This window comes from Lemur catta, chromosome 6 (genome assembly GCF_020740605.2).
Source record: "Lemur catta isolate mLemCat1 chromosome 6, mLemCat1.pri, whole genome shotgun sequence".
Lineage (NCBI taxonomy): Eukaryota > Metazoa > Chordata > Mammalia > Primates > Lemuridae > Lemur > Lemur catta.
Genome location: NC_059133.1, coordinates 54,269,751 through 54,285,946, shown reverse-complemented (window position 1 = coordinate 54,285,946; position 16,196 = coordinate 54,269,751). Strand labels below are relative to the sequence as shown.

Sequence of the window (16,196 nt, the reverse complement as noted above, 5' to 3'; positions counted from 1 at the left end):
TGGGAGACCCCGTGGGGCTTGGGGAAACATTACTGGAAGGAGAGGGGTAAGAAATGTCTGCAGGTTTTCACCTGAAATGAGCACTGTGCAAATTAGATGCCAAACTATGTGCAAACAAGTCCCCTCTTTAGTCCGGAGCTTAGGTACTTTTTGTAAGATTTTTTCCTAATGTTCCCGCCCACCATGCCTGCCCTCAGGGTGTTCTTTCTTTTCCTGGCCTTTTAAACTTTCTGGTTTCCCTATATCCGCATCACCTGCCTCAGGCTACCATTTGTGACAGGAGATGGAGGGCTGGAGAAAGGCTGCTGCAGACAGCCTAAGCTAAACATCCACTCCCCACCCCTCCCCCACCTTTGAGTCATCTTGTCCTTTGAATCATCTGGAACTAACTGGTGTTGTGCAGGAAATATAGCCAAAGCCTGGGAACAAGGGCCTTCCAACACATAGGGAAGGCTACTTGTCCTATAATTGATTTCTTTAGTGGAGACACAGGTCTATGATAAGAGGATACTGGCTAGCAGGAAGAATTCAAGTTAGATGTTAAGGAAAACATCCTCGCATTGAGATCAAAAGAGTTATGCAATTTTCTCCCGTATCTGCCTAAAATCTTATGAGAGTCAAGTGGCCATGGAGGCAGCAAGGGGGCGATGTTTCATTGTGATGGCTGCCCCTCTTGAATGGCCTTTGATTTTAAGCTGAGCCTGGGTTTCTGGCAGCTGCTGCTGTTGGGCCCAATGCTCTAGCCTGTCAAGAGCTTGTCTAGCTGATATCTTCTGGGCAGCTCCGCTCTTTAGGCTCTGCCTGCCTATGAAAATAAGCAGGTAGGGGCTGAGGGGGAGGATGGCCTGTCCATCAGAGAAGCTCTGACTGCCTCAGAGGGGCCAGACGATTAGGAGAAGAGAAAATAAGACCCCTTCAATCCTCTCTTTCTTCCTTCAGAAAACCACAGGTCGTGGACAAGCTCTCTTATCTCCTAGGCCATGGTTGCCACAAACAGTCATCTAGGCAGCAGGGGATTTAAATAAAGGGTAGAGCAGAAGTTGGCAAAGGTTTGACTTCTGTCTGAGTACCATAGGCAAAGTGTGTGTGTGTTGTCATGTCTGTGGGATTCTTTGCTTAAGAATCTTTCCCTCTTAGTTGTCTAGTATTGAAACAATAATCCTTGTTCTCTCAGAACATTTTTAAGTTTTTTTTTTTTAATCTCAAAAGAGGTCTAAGTACTTGGTGTGGGAGTGGGGGTTTGAGGTTATGTCCTGGGAATCTGATTCTAAGTACACTGAGGGATCCAGGTGTCAATCAATCAATATTTATTGAATGTCTTCTATGTGCTCAGCGTTGTGTTAAACACTAGAGAGGATGGAGAGAAATGCAAAGTTCCTGGCCTTAAGATAAAGGAAGAGGAGAGAAAGGCATAACATTTACTCTGTTAGTCACTAGGGTAGATGCTTTACACATGTGGTCTAACTTAATCTTCACAGCGACTACATGAGGTAAGTATTATTATCCCAGTTTTACAGATGAGAAAACGGGCTCAAAGAGGTTAAGTAACTTTTAGCCCAAATCACACACTGGTAAGTGGTGCCGCTAGTATTTGAACCTAGATCTGTCTTACTCCAAAGCTTTTTTCTCCCTTCACTATGTCATGAGGTTTTAAACAAATTATCTATTTGGTGAGATAAGGAGGTTGAGTCTCACCTCCTATCTGAAAAATAACTAATACCAGATGCTGTATGTGATCAATGCTAAATCAGCGGTACCGGTATAAGCAGGGAGAGATGGGTTTGGGCTGAAGTAATCAGGGAGGGCTTCACAGAGATGAGATCTGAGTTAAACCTCGAGGGATGGGCATTACTTAGATAAATGTAGAGGCGAGGAAGGGACTCGAACCAGAGCATGGAAGAAAGAAAGGAAGTTGTAGTTTCTGGGAAGTCAATAAATTAACCTGGCTGCACTGACTGAAGGAAGCATTGACTGAAAAAATAAATTTGTACTGTGGAGTATCCTGAATGCCAAGCTAAAAGCATTTGGGTTTTTTCCCTGTAGGTTGGGGAGTGCTATGAAAGGAATACCTAGAAAAGATAGTACACCAAAAGTTTAAAAATCTGTGATCCAGGAATTCCTGATCCAACAATCTTGTGGCTTCCGCCAAGTACTTCTCTCCTGGGAATCCTCTCCAGAATTTGTTTTCTTCTCTGCCAGGTGACCCTGAGTGTCTTTGAGCTGGCATCTGCAGCAGGGGTGGGCTGTGACATTGACCCAGCCCTGGTGGCGGCCATTGCAAATCTGAAAGCTGGTAAGATTGGGGGAAGGGGACAAGGGAGGGCTTGGGCCCTGTTTTTGGGTGGGAAAACATCAATGCCAAAGAAGCCTTTATTTGGGATTGTGAATTCAGAGGATATAAACCGGGAGCTAAGGAAAACCCTCACTTCCAGAAAATACACACATAAGCAGTTTAGATTTCACCTCAGGTGCCAATTAGTTGATCTACCAATCAGCTAAAAAGTATTGAGTGAGAATCTTAATGCAAATGAAACATTGAGAGAACAAGACAAAACAGTATACGATTTCACACTATGTTGTGTGGTGTAGCTTCTTAACATCTAAGTGGCCCCAGTGATCTTGTGCTCTCTCCTCCCATGTCGTCGCCTTAGCACTATTCACTTCTTCCTCAGTCTCACACTTGTCTCTTATATTTTCCATTACACGTTTCCTCCGATTAGCACAGTCACACCTGTACACACTCAGAATAGGATGGCACCGAGGAGCTGGGATTAAGTCCCTCCAGATTGCCAGACCCACCCCACTTCTCTCCTGGCCTGTGAGAATCTTTCCTCTCCCTGCTGCCCCTCTACCCCATCAAGCAGCTGACAGGTGTCCTTGACCGCGTGTCAGCAGAGCCCTTGGCTGAGAGTTCTCCCGGCTACCAGGGGAGGCTTCCAGGACTGGGGCCCCTCACTCTAGGCAGATGCTAGTTTTGGCCCCTTCAACAGTAAAACTTGCCTGTGGTGCTTTATAAAGTGTTTTCATGGATATTTTCTCATGTGATCCTCATGGCAGTTCTGTGAAGTAGGATCCCTACAGATGATAACTCCTGTTTGCTGGCCTTATTCCTTTTCCTCTTTTTCTTTTTCCCTCTTGCCAGATACTTCATCCCCTGAGGAAGAATATAAGGTGGCCTGCCTGCTTTTGATCTTCCTTGCTGTTTCCCTCCCACTCCTTGCCACTGACCCTTCTTCCTTCTATAGCATTGAGAAGGATGGTAAGTAGGGAGTAGGGTTGAGAGGCCAGTACTATTCAGGTTAGTGTCCTGGGGTGGGGAGAGGAGACAGAGACACTTTTTGGAAATTACAGACTTTTAGCTCAGGTGTTAAGTTCTATTTCAAAAAGCACTTGAGAGTGAGCTATGCATAAAATTGTCTTCCAGTAAGATTTCATAGGAATATCCTTCCCCTAATCCCAAAATGCCTTCTTGTCCTTTTGGTGTCAAATAGGGGTGGCCCAGCCTAAAAAAATGCGAAATTACCAATTGGGGTCAGCCTGGGGTGACTCACTTTGTCATTTCCTTTTTTTCTCTCCCCGATATCAATAATAACCTAGGATACAACAACAATGTTCATTGCTTGACCAAAGCCATCATCCAAGTGTCTGCTGCCCTCTTCACTCTCTACAACAAGAACATTGAAACTCACCTCAAGGAATTTCTAGTGGTGAGTGGGCCTAGGTTATGAGGAATGGAAGATTGCAAAGGGCTGGGGTTGGTTTGATTTAAATCTGTAGACAGTTATTGTTGAACAGGCTTTCGAGTCTAACCTCCCACCTAACTCATTCAGTAGTGAGAGGCTACTCTTCGAAAGGCAGGAGTTTCTATTCCCTAACAGCTGAATACTTGGAAAGATCATTGGACAACGAGTCAGAAAATCTGAGTTCTAGTTCTGGATCTGCCACTAAGAAGTTCGACTTCTGAAGAGACAAACTTTTGGGGCCTCAGTTTTCCCATTTATAAAATATAGAGATTAAACTGAATCCATGAATTCAAATTAAACGGAATCCATGCACCTTGGTGTACATCAGAATATCCTGGGGAGCTCATTAAAATACAGATTCCTGATCTTTACAGCAGACCTACTGAATTAGAATATCACAGGGTAAGTCCCGGCCCCTGTGTTCTTAATAAGGTCTCCAGGAGATCAGATGCATATTAAAGTTAGAGAGACACTGAGTTTTATAATCTTTTTTTTTTTTTTTGAGACAGAGTCTCGCTCTGTTGCCCGGGCTAGAATGCCGTGGTGTCAGCCTAGCTCACAGCAACCTCAAACTCCTGGGCTCAAGTGACCCTCCTGCCTCAGCCTCCCAAGTAGCTGGAACTACAGGCATGTGCCACCATGCCCGGCTAATTTTTTCTATATATTTTTAGTTGTCCAGCTAATATTTTTCTATTTTTAGTAGAGACAGGGTCTCACTCTTGCTCAGGCTGGTGTCAAACTCCCGAGCTCAAACAATCCGCCCACCTCGGCCTCCCAGAGTGCTAGGACTATAGGCGTGGCCACTGAGCCTGGTTTATAATCTTTTTGTTTTAAGAGACAGTCTCTTGAGATCCTAACTCTGAAAAAAAAAAAAAAAAAGAAAGAAAGAAAAAGAGAGACAGTCTCTCGCTCTGTTGCCCAGGCTGGAGTCCAGTGGTGTCATCATAGTTCAATGCAGCCTTGAACTCCTGGGCTCAAGTGATTCTCCTGCTCAGCCTCCCAAGTAGCTAGGGCTGCAGGTGCACACCACCATGCCCACTTAATTTTATTTTTTTATAGAGACTGTGTTTCTGCTATGTTGCCTAGGCTGGTCTGGAACTCCTGGCCTCAAGCAATCCTCCTGCCTTAGCCTCCCCCAATGTTGGGATTACAAGCATGTGCCACCACGCCCGATCTAGTTTCATAATCATAAGGCCTTTTCTAACTCTGTACTGACAAATAGTCAATGACTAGTTCATAAACTTTGGTGTAGATCAGAGTCACCTGAAGAGTTTCTGATGTAGACTAGGGTGGGGCTGAATAATTTGGATTTCCAACAAGTTCTCAGGTAATCTTGATGCTGTTTTGTCTGGGAGCCACTGGTCTCAATTTCTGGGGACTGGAGCCTACAGGCAGGCAGCTGATTCCACTGTAAGTTATTAATATGTCCAATTTGTTTAAAAAAATTGTTCAAAAAAATTTTAGCTAAAGTTTGACTCTGTGTAACTATCACCATTGATCTCAGTTTTGCCTCTGGGAAAACACAGAATGAACGAACTATTTCCATAGGTGAAAGAGGCCCTAGAATTTTCCATTCTAAATCTCCCTTGGAGTAATGTTGTTCATATACTTCTGATACATGGTCCATTACCCACTGCCTGCTTGAGCATTCTCAGTAATGGGGAGCTTATTTCTTTGCAAAGCATGGTCCCAGTTTTAGAACTGGGGACTCATCTGTCTCTTTCCAGGAGGAAATACAGCAGATCAGACTGTTTTCTCAGAAATTATACTCTCATCCTGAGAAGTATGTATCAGAGACTGTAAGCTTAGTTAGAGAGTCTCTGTTTAAGCTGGGACAACCAACCAGGTAGACCTGGCTCTGAGCGTCTTAGACATAAGGAGGATTCACACCAGATCTCTAAGATGGAGTGGGATCGGAATTTTTTTTTCCTCTTATTTTCCCTTTTATCCTCTTTATTTGCTAAATGCAGGTAACCTGGGCCTGGGATACAATGAGTCATGTTTCTTCCTCCCTCTTTGATTTGTTGGGGGCCTGGAGGTGAATGGAGATGACAGCCGTTTGGGAGTTAACACCAAGAGCTCTGTGTCTGAATCAGAGGCCCTGCTCTGTCTCGAACTGGGTGGGGAATCAGCTGTAAACAGCCTGATGACAGTGGTGTCTGGAGGCTGCCTAGAAAAGGGAAATGAATCTCCTGGCATACAGCATCACCTGCCTTTGCCCTAGGTTCTTTCCTTGCTCCTTGCAGCCTCTCCCCCAGCACCTCCTGTTGTCTGCATTGGCAGGCCAACGGGATCCAGGCTGGTTTGCAGGCAATGTGTGTCTCTGAAACCTAGGGGATTTGCCACTTTTCCACCCTGAGTCTTCAGGAACATCCTGGCACTTCTCAACTCTCCTCCTTGATCTTTTCTGAAGTTCCTGTGGCCTGAGGCTGTCCTTTTCTGACCTCCATAAAAATCTGCTTTATAAATTCTTCCCTTACAGGTGGCCTCTGTCAGCCTTTTGCAGCTGGGCCAGGAGACAGACAAGCTTAAAACCAGAAATCGGGAATCTATTTCTCTGCTCATGCGCTTGGTATGTATCTGGTTTAAGCTGGTCTGGGAAAGAGAGAGGAAAGGCCAGAGGGAGACTCCTCTTTAGGGTCTTTGGATCTCTGCCATTGTCATCATCCAAAAGCATTACCTAAGAACTTCATTCTGCCTGGCCCTCTGGGTCTAGTCCTCACATCTTGGTTAACATTCTAAACTTGTCCTGCAACCCCAGAGTAGAGTCTTCAGGGACTTCCCTGCAGGATAGGGCCTTCCTGGCCCCTAGCTGGCAGTGCCCCTTTCCTGCAAGGTTTCTGAGTCTGACCTGGAGGGGCAGCTATGTCCCTTATCTGTAACTACCTGTTCAGTACATGTTTGGTTTCACTTGCCAGCTTCCTACACTGTATTTCTTGTCGCTAAGGGTACGATGACGAGGATGCTAGATGGCACAGAGCTGAATGCAGGGGATTGAGGGGTCGGGGCTCAGAGGAGAGAAGGGATTTTCGCTGAAAAGCTATAAGGCTGGGAGCCCAGCGGGCTATGAATCAGGCAGCGCCTGCTATCTTTTCTCCTTGCTTCCCAAGCTGTGGGCTTTCCTCTACTCTGGCAGAAAGTTCTGGGAACTCTGACTCAGTTAACTTAAAAAAATTGTTTTTTCTCATGACCCTGTTTCCCTGTTCAACACATTTACTCTTCTCTCTAAAGGTCTTATTCTCCAGCTTAGTACTGCACTTACATACAGACAGGAGGGCACCTGCCGGGGCTCCATGTTTAAAACGTCCTCCTTTGGCTTCCTTTGGCCTATGGGGAGATGATATGCCCACCTGGAGCCTGTGCCCCACCTCCAAGCCCACACTAAACATGTCTGCGACCCCAGAATTCTAAGCAGCTTCAGCTCACTCGTAGGGTCCATGTGGAACTTCTTCCCCACGTCCATCCTACCGAGGCAGACTATGCTGCTGGTGGATATGCCTCTAATGCCCAAGCAACATAAGGCTGGAGTCTTGATGTGCAGCTAGGGAGGTCTACATGTGTATACAAAACCCCTCCAACTGGGGGTGGGAAGAGAAGGGAGACTGGGCTGGAAGCGTGTTTCTCCCCTTCACCCTGTTCTGGTGCAGAACTCTGAGGAGTCCGAGAATTCTTAATTCAAACCTGGACTTCTATAAAATTGCAAAGATACATTCTAGAGGTTGAAAGATAGAATATAATAGTTCATTGGTTTGATTTAATTAGTCATATGCTATGTGCATCTCCGTTTGTATTCTTGACCCAGGCCCAGAAATGTTAGGGGTAGAATTCCTAGGATTCCCCCCTGGTCTCCTATAAGTACACAGGCATCGAGTGGTATTTATGTCTCAGTTTCTCCAGCTAGAAAAAGGCCTAGCCTGGGCTGATTAAGGATTATGATGGAGAAGAGAATGGACGTGGGCGTGTGGGTGTGGTGAGGGGGTGGGAGGAAGGAGGAGGCAGACAGGACAGAGGGAGGGCAAAGGCTACTAGTGGGTGAGGTGGGCACATTATATGGAGCAGCATGAGCTTAGCAAGGCAGCTAACTTTCTGGGACTCTGAGTCTTTATCCATAAAGTGGGTAATAACCCTTAAGAGAGAGTGGTTTGAATTAATGAGGTATAATATGTGTGAAAGTGCCCAGTACATAATAGATGCTCAACAAATATAAGCTCCCTCTCTGTGCTGCTCATTTTAGTTTCTGGATGATTTCGGCATGCCTCTTCATTTCCTCAGGCAGTTTTCAACTCTGTAAGGTTGGAGGTGATTCTGTATTGCTCCCCAGACCCCTCCCTCTTCTGCTTTGACACCTCCATCCACCCCACCACCCCAAGTGTAGAAAAGTGTCTGTCCCTTGTGGCCTCCCAGTGAGACTGGCAGAGTGGCAGGAGCAGAGCTAGGACCAGGCGCTTTTTGCTGGAGGGGGAAACTAGAGGGACTAGCTGCTGCAAAGCAATTTAAATGCAAATGTTTCCACAGAGAAATTGGAAATGACTGAAGGGGGAGGAGAGGTATTCTGAGTTAAGAGGCTACTCTTGTAGCCTCAAATTCTGGCCAGCACTTCTCTCCCTGGGGTCTTTCTGTCTTGGCTGTCAAGCTGGGGCAGTGCCCATGCCCAGTGTTGGCAGCCTGTTCCTGGCATGGGTTTCCTGGGGAAGGAGGTGGCCCTCATAGAATCATGGAATCCTAGTGTCAGAACCAGACCAGACCCTGGCAATTAGTCCAGTACTTACAAGTCATAGGTGAGGAGACCGAGGAAGAGGGAAAGATGATAGTCAAAGTCTCCCCTAAAACCTATGGCAGATTTGGGACTAGAACCCAGGTTTCTTGGCTTTCACATTAGGGCTGTTTCCACTCCCATAAACGTCGGCCAGTTGGAAGTCCTGTTATTTTCCTGTGCTTCCTGGAGAATAGAAAGTCTTGGGCCAGCGGATTCACTTGGTCATTACTCATTTCCCTGTACCTGAGGGTAGTATCCTAGAGAGGAGATCTCATCTCTCTCCTGGCCTAGAGTTTGAAAGTCTTGCCTAGTGAGGAGTTCTTTCTGTTGTCTAACCTAAGGTCAGGGTTACAGTTTTACCAGCAGATTTCCTTTTCTTCTGCCTGAAGTTTCTATTCTGTTGCAGCTGTTGTGTATATTGTGTGTGCATGTGTTTGCCAAATCTTACAAATTTTAAAACTTGAAAGGACTTCAGAGAGAGAAACATGTTAGAATAGATATGGGAGATTCTCTTTCCTTAGTGAATTTTCAGGACTTGAAATACCAGACATATTGGGGAGGGTCCATCTGTGTGAATTGCCAGAGGATATGGGACACTTCTCTCCAGAGTGTTCTTTTAGTTTGGGATTAGGAGGGTACTGAAGGAAACACACATTGCTCCTTCCTCAGGGATGGGGACCCTCCAGCCCAACACTCGTTTGTGCTGTTCTTCACGAATATGCCCCTCTGCCCACCCCCACCCTTACCCAGGCATCTTGATCTATCTTTCTGCTTGGCTGTGGGGGCTGCTGGGATTACTGCAGCATGCAGGCTTCTAATTAAACTAATTAATCATGCCTGCTCCTTTATGCAGTATCCTTACTGTTCCCCGAGCACTGTACTGAGAGACGGAGGAGACTGAGGGCCAATACAAGAGGATCCATGTGGATTCCAGGCCCTTCTTCCTTGGCCTGCAGTGGCGATTGTTTCTCTCACTGCAAAGCTTTGTAATTAGCACTTTTATCCATCTTTACCTGCATCTGTGCTTCCCACCCACGTATGATTTAGCATCCAGAATGGTAGGGAATGGGTTTTTCTGCTGCTAGGGAAGTGGTCTCTCCTGCCTTCTGCTTCTGTGCCCTTCACGTGGCCCTGATGAAGGAGACAAGGGCCACTACAAGGGGCTGAAGAGGCCCCGTTACCTTCCTGGAGCCAAACCAAGTGAGGGAGGAAGGGGGAAAGCATGATTTGGAACGCTGTCCACTGTGACTCGAAGGGCTCAGAGGGCCCAGGAACAACATGAAGAGGAACAGGGTGTCACAGACATAGGTCCTACCTGAGATTCTCATCTCTTGTCCCTATCTCTTCCAGGTGGTGGAGGAGTCATCCTTCCTGACCCTGGACATGCTGGAGTCCTGTTTCCCTTATGTCCTTCTTCGAAATGCCTATCGGGAGGTGTCCCGGGCCTTCCATCTAAACCGGGTGCCTGCTGGCACCCACTGAAGGGCCCTCGGGGCCTACCTAAACCCATGCCATAGTGGAAGCTGTGGTCATTTTCTCAAGGGGTGGGATGGGAATGGGGTGGGGTCACTAGGGAAGGGGTCAGGAGCCAGAGCTGACGGACAGGTCACAGAGGAACAATCGGGGCTGAGAAATCACAGAGAAGTGGCCCAGCCTGGGGCCATGGAGAACAGTTTATGGAAAAAGTTAGGGGATTGGGGTCACATATGTGAATTTTACAATGGAAAACAAGTGATATACAAGTATATTTTCTATCTTCTGGTGAGTAGAGCTTGCGCTCTGACAGGCATGGGTCTCTCTGACCTTCATCACTATTCTAGGCTAATGCTGGCGGGCAGAGATGATCAATCATCATATTAAACCATAATGAGCTTATAATCCTCCCACTGGAGCTGCTATTGTCTCCAGCACATTCATTAGGACCATTATCTCCTCTCTTCCTTTTCCAAATGTGTTCAGCAAACATTCAGCCTGCTCATACTACTAAGTAGCAGCAAAGGAACCCCTTTTCCTTTGTGGGGCTATTTTAGGAGTCACTGGGGCTCTTCCTTAGCCTCCAACTTGACTGTCTTTCCTACTGGGGCAAAGAGGAAGTGCCCTTTGGAGATTTCCACTGCCCACCTGCCTCACTACACATTGTGGGTAATGAGTGAGTTCTGGCATGCTTTAACCCCCCCTGCCTTGATATCTCCACAGCCCAGAGCTGAGGGTCAGTGTAGGTCAGTTCTAAGTCACATGACAACTAATTGGACCAGGCTCATGGGTTTTCATTCCTATACCGTTTGGGGGTACTCCCCCTCCTATCTAGGGGTGCTAATTTAACCCTAAATCCTCTTGTCCGCTTGGGTACAGCTGTTGCTCCAGGCAGGGATTTCTCTTTTAGATCTTAAATTTCACAGACCTCATTAGATTGTAGGGCCCTAAGAGTGGGTATCCTTGAGGGAGTACAAGCTGTTTCAACTTGGTCCTTTTCTGCACTAATTAGAATTTCAAGTGTCAGAGCCTGGGGCGTTCAAGATGGCACTAAACTAGGTTTAGTTAACTCCATGGCAGGAAACAGTGGCCTCCATTCATCACTTTTGTGCACCCACTGCCATGGAGGACTGGAGCAACAGATCATATATGTCATGGGTCTAGAGTGGTTGGAAGGGGCAAAAATAATTAGCCGGTTGATTAATTAGGCTCATGTCCATACTTCCATGATGAAAAAGAAGCAACTGTTGACTTTCAGCGAAACCATCCAGCCTTCATTAAACCAATTTGATAGCTGTTTTTGGATTTTGTATGCGTGTTTGCTTTTTATTTCTCAAGACTCAGGCTTAGTCAATACTTTCTTAACTTGGCACCCATAATCAACACACAAGTTGTTCTTGGCAACAATTGTCTGCTCTTTAGGATAGAAGCAACAGGGAATCTTGTTTTCTGCATCAGCTAATTGTCCTTCCTTGCAACAGGAAAGACATTATGTTCTAAGGAGTGATTTGGTGTCAGTCCTACAAAGTTGATGAGGAAGACAAGGCTCAGAAGTATCTGAACAACTACCCTATATTCTCATACGTCTCTGCCCAGTTCTGCTTGAGGGGATGCAGATCCTTTTTCCATTTGCATGTGGAACTGCACAAGAGCAGGGCTGAGCTCATGCCTGTAATCCCAGCGGTGGAGGGAGGATCGCTTGAGGCCAGGAGTTAGTTTGAGACCAGACCAGCTGGGCAACATAGTGAGACCTGGCCTCTACCAAAAAAAAAAAAAAAAAAAAAGGACTCCTATCCCCCTGGAGAAACTTGTGTTAATTGAAAATTTAGGCTGGGTGCGGTGGCTCACACCTGTAATCCTAGCACTCTGGTATGCCAAGGTGGGAGGATCGCTTGAGCTTAGGAGTTCAAGGTGAGCCTCAGCAAGAGTGAGACCCTATCTCTAATAAAAATAGAAAAATTAGCTGGGCATGGTGGCATATGCCTGTAGTCCCAACTGCTCAGGAGACTGAGGCAGGAGGATCACTTGAGCCCAGGAATTTGAGGCTGCAGTGAACTATAATGATGCCACTGCACTCTACCCAGGGTGACAGAGTGAGACTCTGTCTCAAAAAAAAAAAAGAAAATTTCATTGAGATAGTTAGTCCACATGCACTTGTAAGAAATAATACAGAGAGATTCTTTGTACTGTTACAGTTTCCCTCAATGGTAACATCTTGCAAAACTACACTACCATACACTGTCACAATCCGGATATTGACATTGATATAATCCACAGATCTTGTTCAGATTTCCTCAGTTTTACTTATACTCATTTCTTGTGTGTGTATTTAGTTCTGCACAGCTTTATCACATGTGTAGGTTCATGTATCCGCCACCACAGTCAAGATACAGAACAGCTCCATCACCACAAGGATCCCTCATGTTGCTCTTTTATAACCACACCCACTTCCCTCCCACAACGCCTTTCTCATCCCTAACTCCTGGCAACACAGATCTGTTCTCCATTTCTAAAATTGTCATTTGACATAATATCTTTTTATAAACATATAATTGTACACACACTTCTACCACCTATACTTTTTCAAAGTGCTTTTGCATCCTTATAGCAATTCTGCAAGGTAGACAGGGAAGGCTTTCCTATTTTCAGTCAGGAAACAGGTTCAGAAATGTTAAATGACTTAATGAAGTCAAATGTTTACAGAATTGGCACTGGGACCCAAGTCTGATGTTCGCTCCTAGACCTTTTCTACCTGACCAGGTTGCCTCTTCGTAAGGGAAGATTTCATTGTTAGAATCCAGAGACCCTAAAAGGAGCAAATAGGAGAAAGTGAAGACACAATGGCCTTTTCCACCTGAAACAAAAGGTCTAGAGGTGAAGGGACAGATAAGGTGACAAAACCCATCAGCATTTCTGGCAATTTGCTTCCTTGACAAGGAGGGTTTCTGACCTCCTACAACGTGGGACACAATCAACTATGAACTGCTTTCTGCTCCCAGTTCCCCAGTTTGCTTTACTTTGGGCCAAAAGGAACTGAGGAATGAATATCAGGGAGAAATTCTGACCCTGATTGTTTTGTCTTACTGTCAGAGAGTAGGTTCTAGCCTCAGCATTTTCATTAGTGCAGTGTTTTCATTAAAATCTCCATTAACTTGTTTGCTGCAATAAAATGGAATTATTCTTCCCACTAGGCCTGGGGCAAGATGCTTGCAGAGGAGCTCCCTTTCCTTTGGACAGTAGAAACAGTCCCCATCCCCATCCCCTTGGTGTTCAATCCAACGGGCAGGTGAGGGCAATTGCAAAGTGCAGAAGGTCCAGAGCCTGGCCAAGGGGATCTTGTCCTTTAGTACTTTGCCTTGCAGGAAGAGAACAACTGTGGTGTGAGCACTAGGATCCAGGATAGAGGGAGGTCCCAGCTAGGGATAAGGCTTGCTTAACCTTAGGTCCTCATGCCTGTATCAGTTCTTCTCCAACAAAGTTTGACTTTGAGAAGCTGGCACATGGTTGAAATGCACTCACGCGGTTGGGGGAAGTGTGTTCTTCTAGTCCTCCTCCCCACAGGGCCTCCTGCCTCTCCTAAGTACCTGTCATGAAAGGAGATGAATCCCCCCTCAGCCCCCACACCTCAATGAGTTGTCAAGTACTCTCCCTCCCACCTGAATAGGAAGCAGGAGCAGCAGGCCAGGTTGCAGGTTGAGGAAGTCAGAAGTTAACTTGAGCTGAGTTTGCAGCTCTGGAGAGATTGAGGAGCAGGCTTTTCTCTTGTCACTTTGGAAGGAGAGGATTGTGAGGCCGCCCCTTTAAATAGCATTCCCGTAGGAGGCAGATCACATCCATCCGTCACCTGCTGCCAAAGCATCATTTTTTGGTCTCTATCAAACTCAAAGCTTTTTGGAAAGGATTGTGGGGTTAGGGGAGTGAGGAGGCAGGGGGCAGTTCAGAAGCTGAAAAGGAGAGGAATGAGGTTGGGCAGAAGGAGCCTGGGAAAGGTGGGGGTGGGGGACAAGAGGAAAAGGCAGGGAGAGAATAGCTGTCTTTTAAGCCTATGAATGGAACAAGTATACCCTATTCTTATCTCTTTAGAGAAGCAGTAAGGCAGAAATGGGATTGGATTGCAACAAGAGGAATGAGGTTGAGGCTAAACACCAGGACTGGTAACTAAAGAAAGTGAAAGAGAGCCACAGAGTGGAGAGGTTGGGAGGCGGCTCTGCCTTTATCACTTACCATATAATTTTTCTGGGCTTAGTTTTCCCATTTATTAAACGAAAGGAATTAGACTAGGACTCAAAAGTCTCTTTCACAAATAACTTTTTTTGTCTGTGTGTGAATTCCCCTTAAAATGGGTTAGGAGTCTCGGGGGCCTGGGAGCGCAGGACGTGCCACTGTGTTGATAAGAAATGTTATGAGATCCCTCTGGAAGAATGTCTTCTACCTCTTACCCACCTCTGGTAGTCCAAATGCCTGCCTAAATTGGGAAACTCCTTAGCTCTAATCCTAATTTCCTAATTAGAGCTCTTTGGCTCTAATCTTCATTTGTAATTCTTTTGTAGTTTCCAGCCCAATCCTTTTTCAGTTGATAAGGAAGGAGATTGCTCCCAAATTTTGAGAACTGGATTGTTGTAGGAGTATGATTAGGGTCTCAGATGCAGCTATTTCTTGGCTGGGACTTTTCCTTTGGCAAGGAGGGAAAAGGGAGATGTGCTGAAGTTAGATGGACAGAGAGGGGGAAGTCCCACTTTTTCCACTGTTTTCTCCATCTCTGACTCTGCCATCTCCTTCAGCCTCTGTACTTCCTGGGAGCTGCTTCTGCTGATACTGCTGCCAGATATGAAGCCCTGACCTAACTTGGTAATTCTTTTACGTTGGGAGTCTTAGCTGTGGCAGTCCATCCTTTTCTTCACCCTACCACTTTACTTTTCTCTTCCTTTGCCTTGGAAAGGGGAAGCCTCCATCCAGTATTTAGAACAGAGTAAATACCTTCTCCTGATCACCGTCCTTCCAACCACTAGTTTCTGAAATCAAAATTCACATTCTGGGATCCTGGATTAATTTCCTCTTTTGGATCCAGCAGTTAGTGAAAACATCTCCACTTTCTGTTTACATGGGAGTTTCCCCAGTGCCAAAGTAGGTTAATAAGGGGGAGAACAATACTAAGGAAGAGAAGTGGTTCCTACAAGAGTCCCAGGTGGAACTCAGGTGGATGGAAGAGGCTTTGTCCTATTACAAGGTCTTGAATTCAAATTCCAGTTCACTCATTCCACAAATGTTTACTAAGCAGCTAGGCTGTTTTGTGCTGGGCCTTTAGCCCTTAGACTTCTTTCTCCGAAGACAGAATAAGAGGAATGAGCTGGAAGGGCTGCCGCAGGGGTTGAGCTCTCAGGAATGATTTCCTGGCTGTGTGGAGCTATTTTGTAGTCAAGGAAGATGTAGTGCTGCCTGCTCTGGAGAGCTTTAAACTTGGGAGAAATTCCTATGGCCAGACAGGTAGTTCGAGGCACCACGAGGAAGGCCACAGCACTGGGGACAGATGGGGAAGGTCAAGCTGGGTGACCAGAGGCCAGGTGTGGCATGCCCTCACAGCTCAGCGCAGACCCTGAACTTTTCCCTTCAAAGGCATTAGCACAGGTGGGGTCTCGTCGGCTGGGTTCTGATGGTGGGTGGCTTCACTCCGCAGTGTCCAGGCGGAGAGGGGTGTTCGTTCCCTACCCCTCCCTCACACAGGGGACACACAGGCGGCTAGGCACACGCGGACGCAGGAAACCACACGCACAGACACAGAAACTCAAAACACACACCGAGGGAACGCACACAACCACCCACACCGAAGTCCTGCCCGCCGCCTGCGCGGCACTCTGTAAACACGCACGCACACCCCCGCGCAGGGCACACGCAGCCGCTCGCACCGGGCGCCCGTGTGCGCGCGCTCGCCCTTGGGCGCTTCGTCCGTGTGTGCCCCGGCTTCCAATCGTTCCTTTGGGAGGGGCAGGAGTGGCTGCGAGGAGTGAGAGACCCGCGGGCAGGCTGAGGAGGAGGGAGGGGAGCAGAGGGAGGGGGAGCCCGGCCCGGGGAGGAGGAGAGAGGCGAGGAGGCGGCTCCGGCAGCGCGCGGCGGCGGCGGCGGCGGCGGCGCGGAGAGCTTGGACCGGGAACCCAGAGCTCGCCGGGCGGCGGGAGAGGAGGAGCCGCAGAAACTGCAGCTCTGTCAGCTGGGGCCGAGCCTAGAGA

The 16,196-nt window shown here is 47.0% G+C and overlaps 1 protein-coding gene across 1 annotated transcript in view; it reads left to right on the top strand.

Moving 5' to 3' along the window:
• The window catches only part of NCKAP1L (NCK associated protein 1 like), a 42,981-nt gene extending 31,704 nt beyond the window's left edge, over nucleotides 1-11,277 (top strand). Inside the window, exons 27-31 of the mRNA XM_045553736.1 lie at nucleotides 2,200-2,293; nucleotides 3,143-3,259; nucleotides 3,598-3,707; nucleotides 6,226-6,315; nucleotides 9,850-11,277. Of these exons, the coding sequence (XP_045409692.1) occupies nucleotides 2,200-2,293; nucleotides 3,143-3,259; nucleotides 3,598-3,707; nucleotides 6,226-6,315; nucleotides 9,850-9,981 (543 nt within the window). The 3' untranslated portion in view covers nucleotides 9,982-11,277. The remainder of the gene's footprint in view (nucleotides 1-2,199; nucleotides 2,294-3,142; nucleotides 3,260-3,597; nucleotides 3,708-6,225; nucleotides 6,316-9,849) is intronic.
• The last annotated feature ends 4,919 nt before the right edge of the window (nucleotides 11,278-16,196 follow it).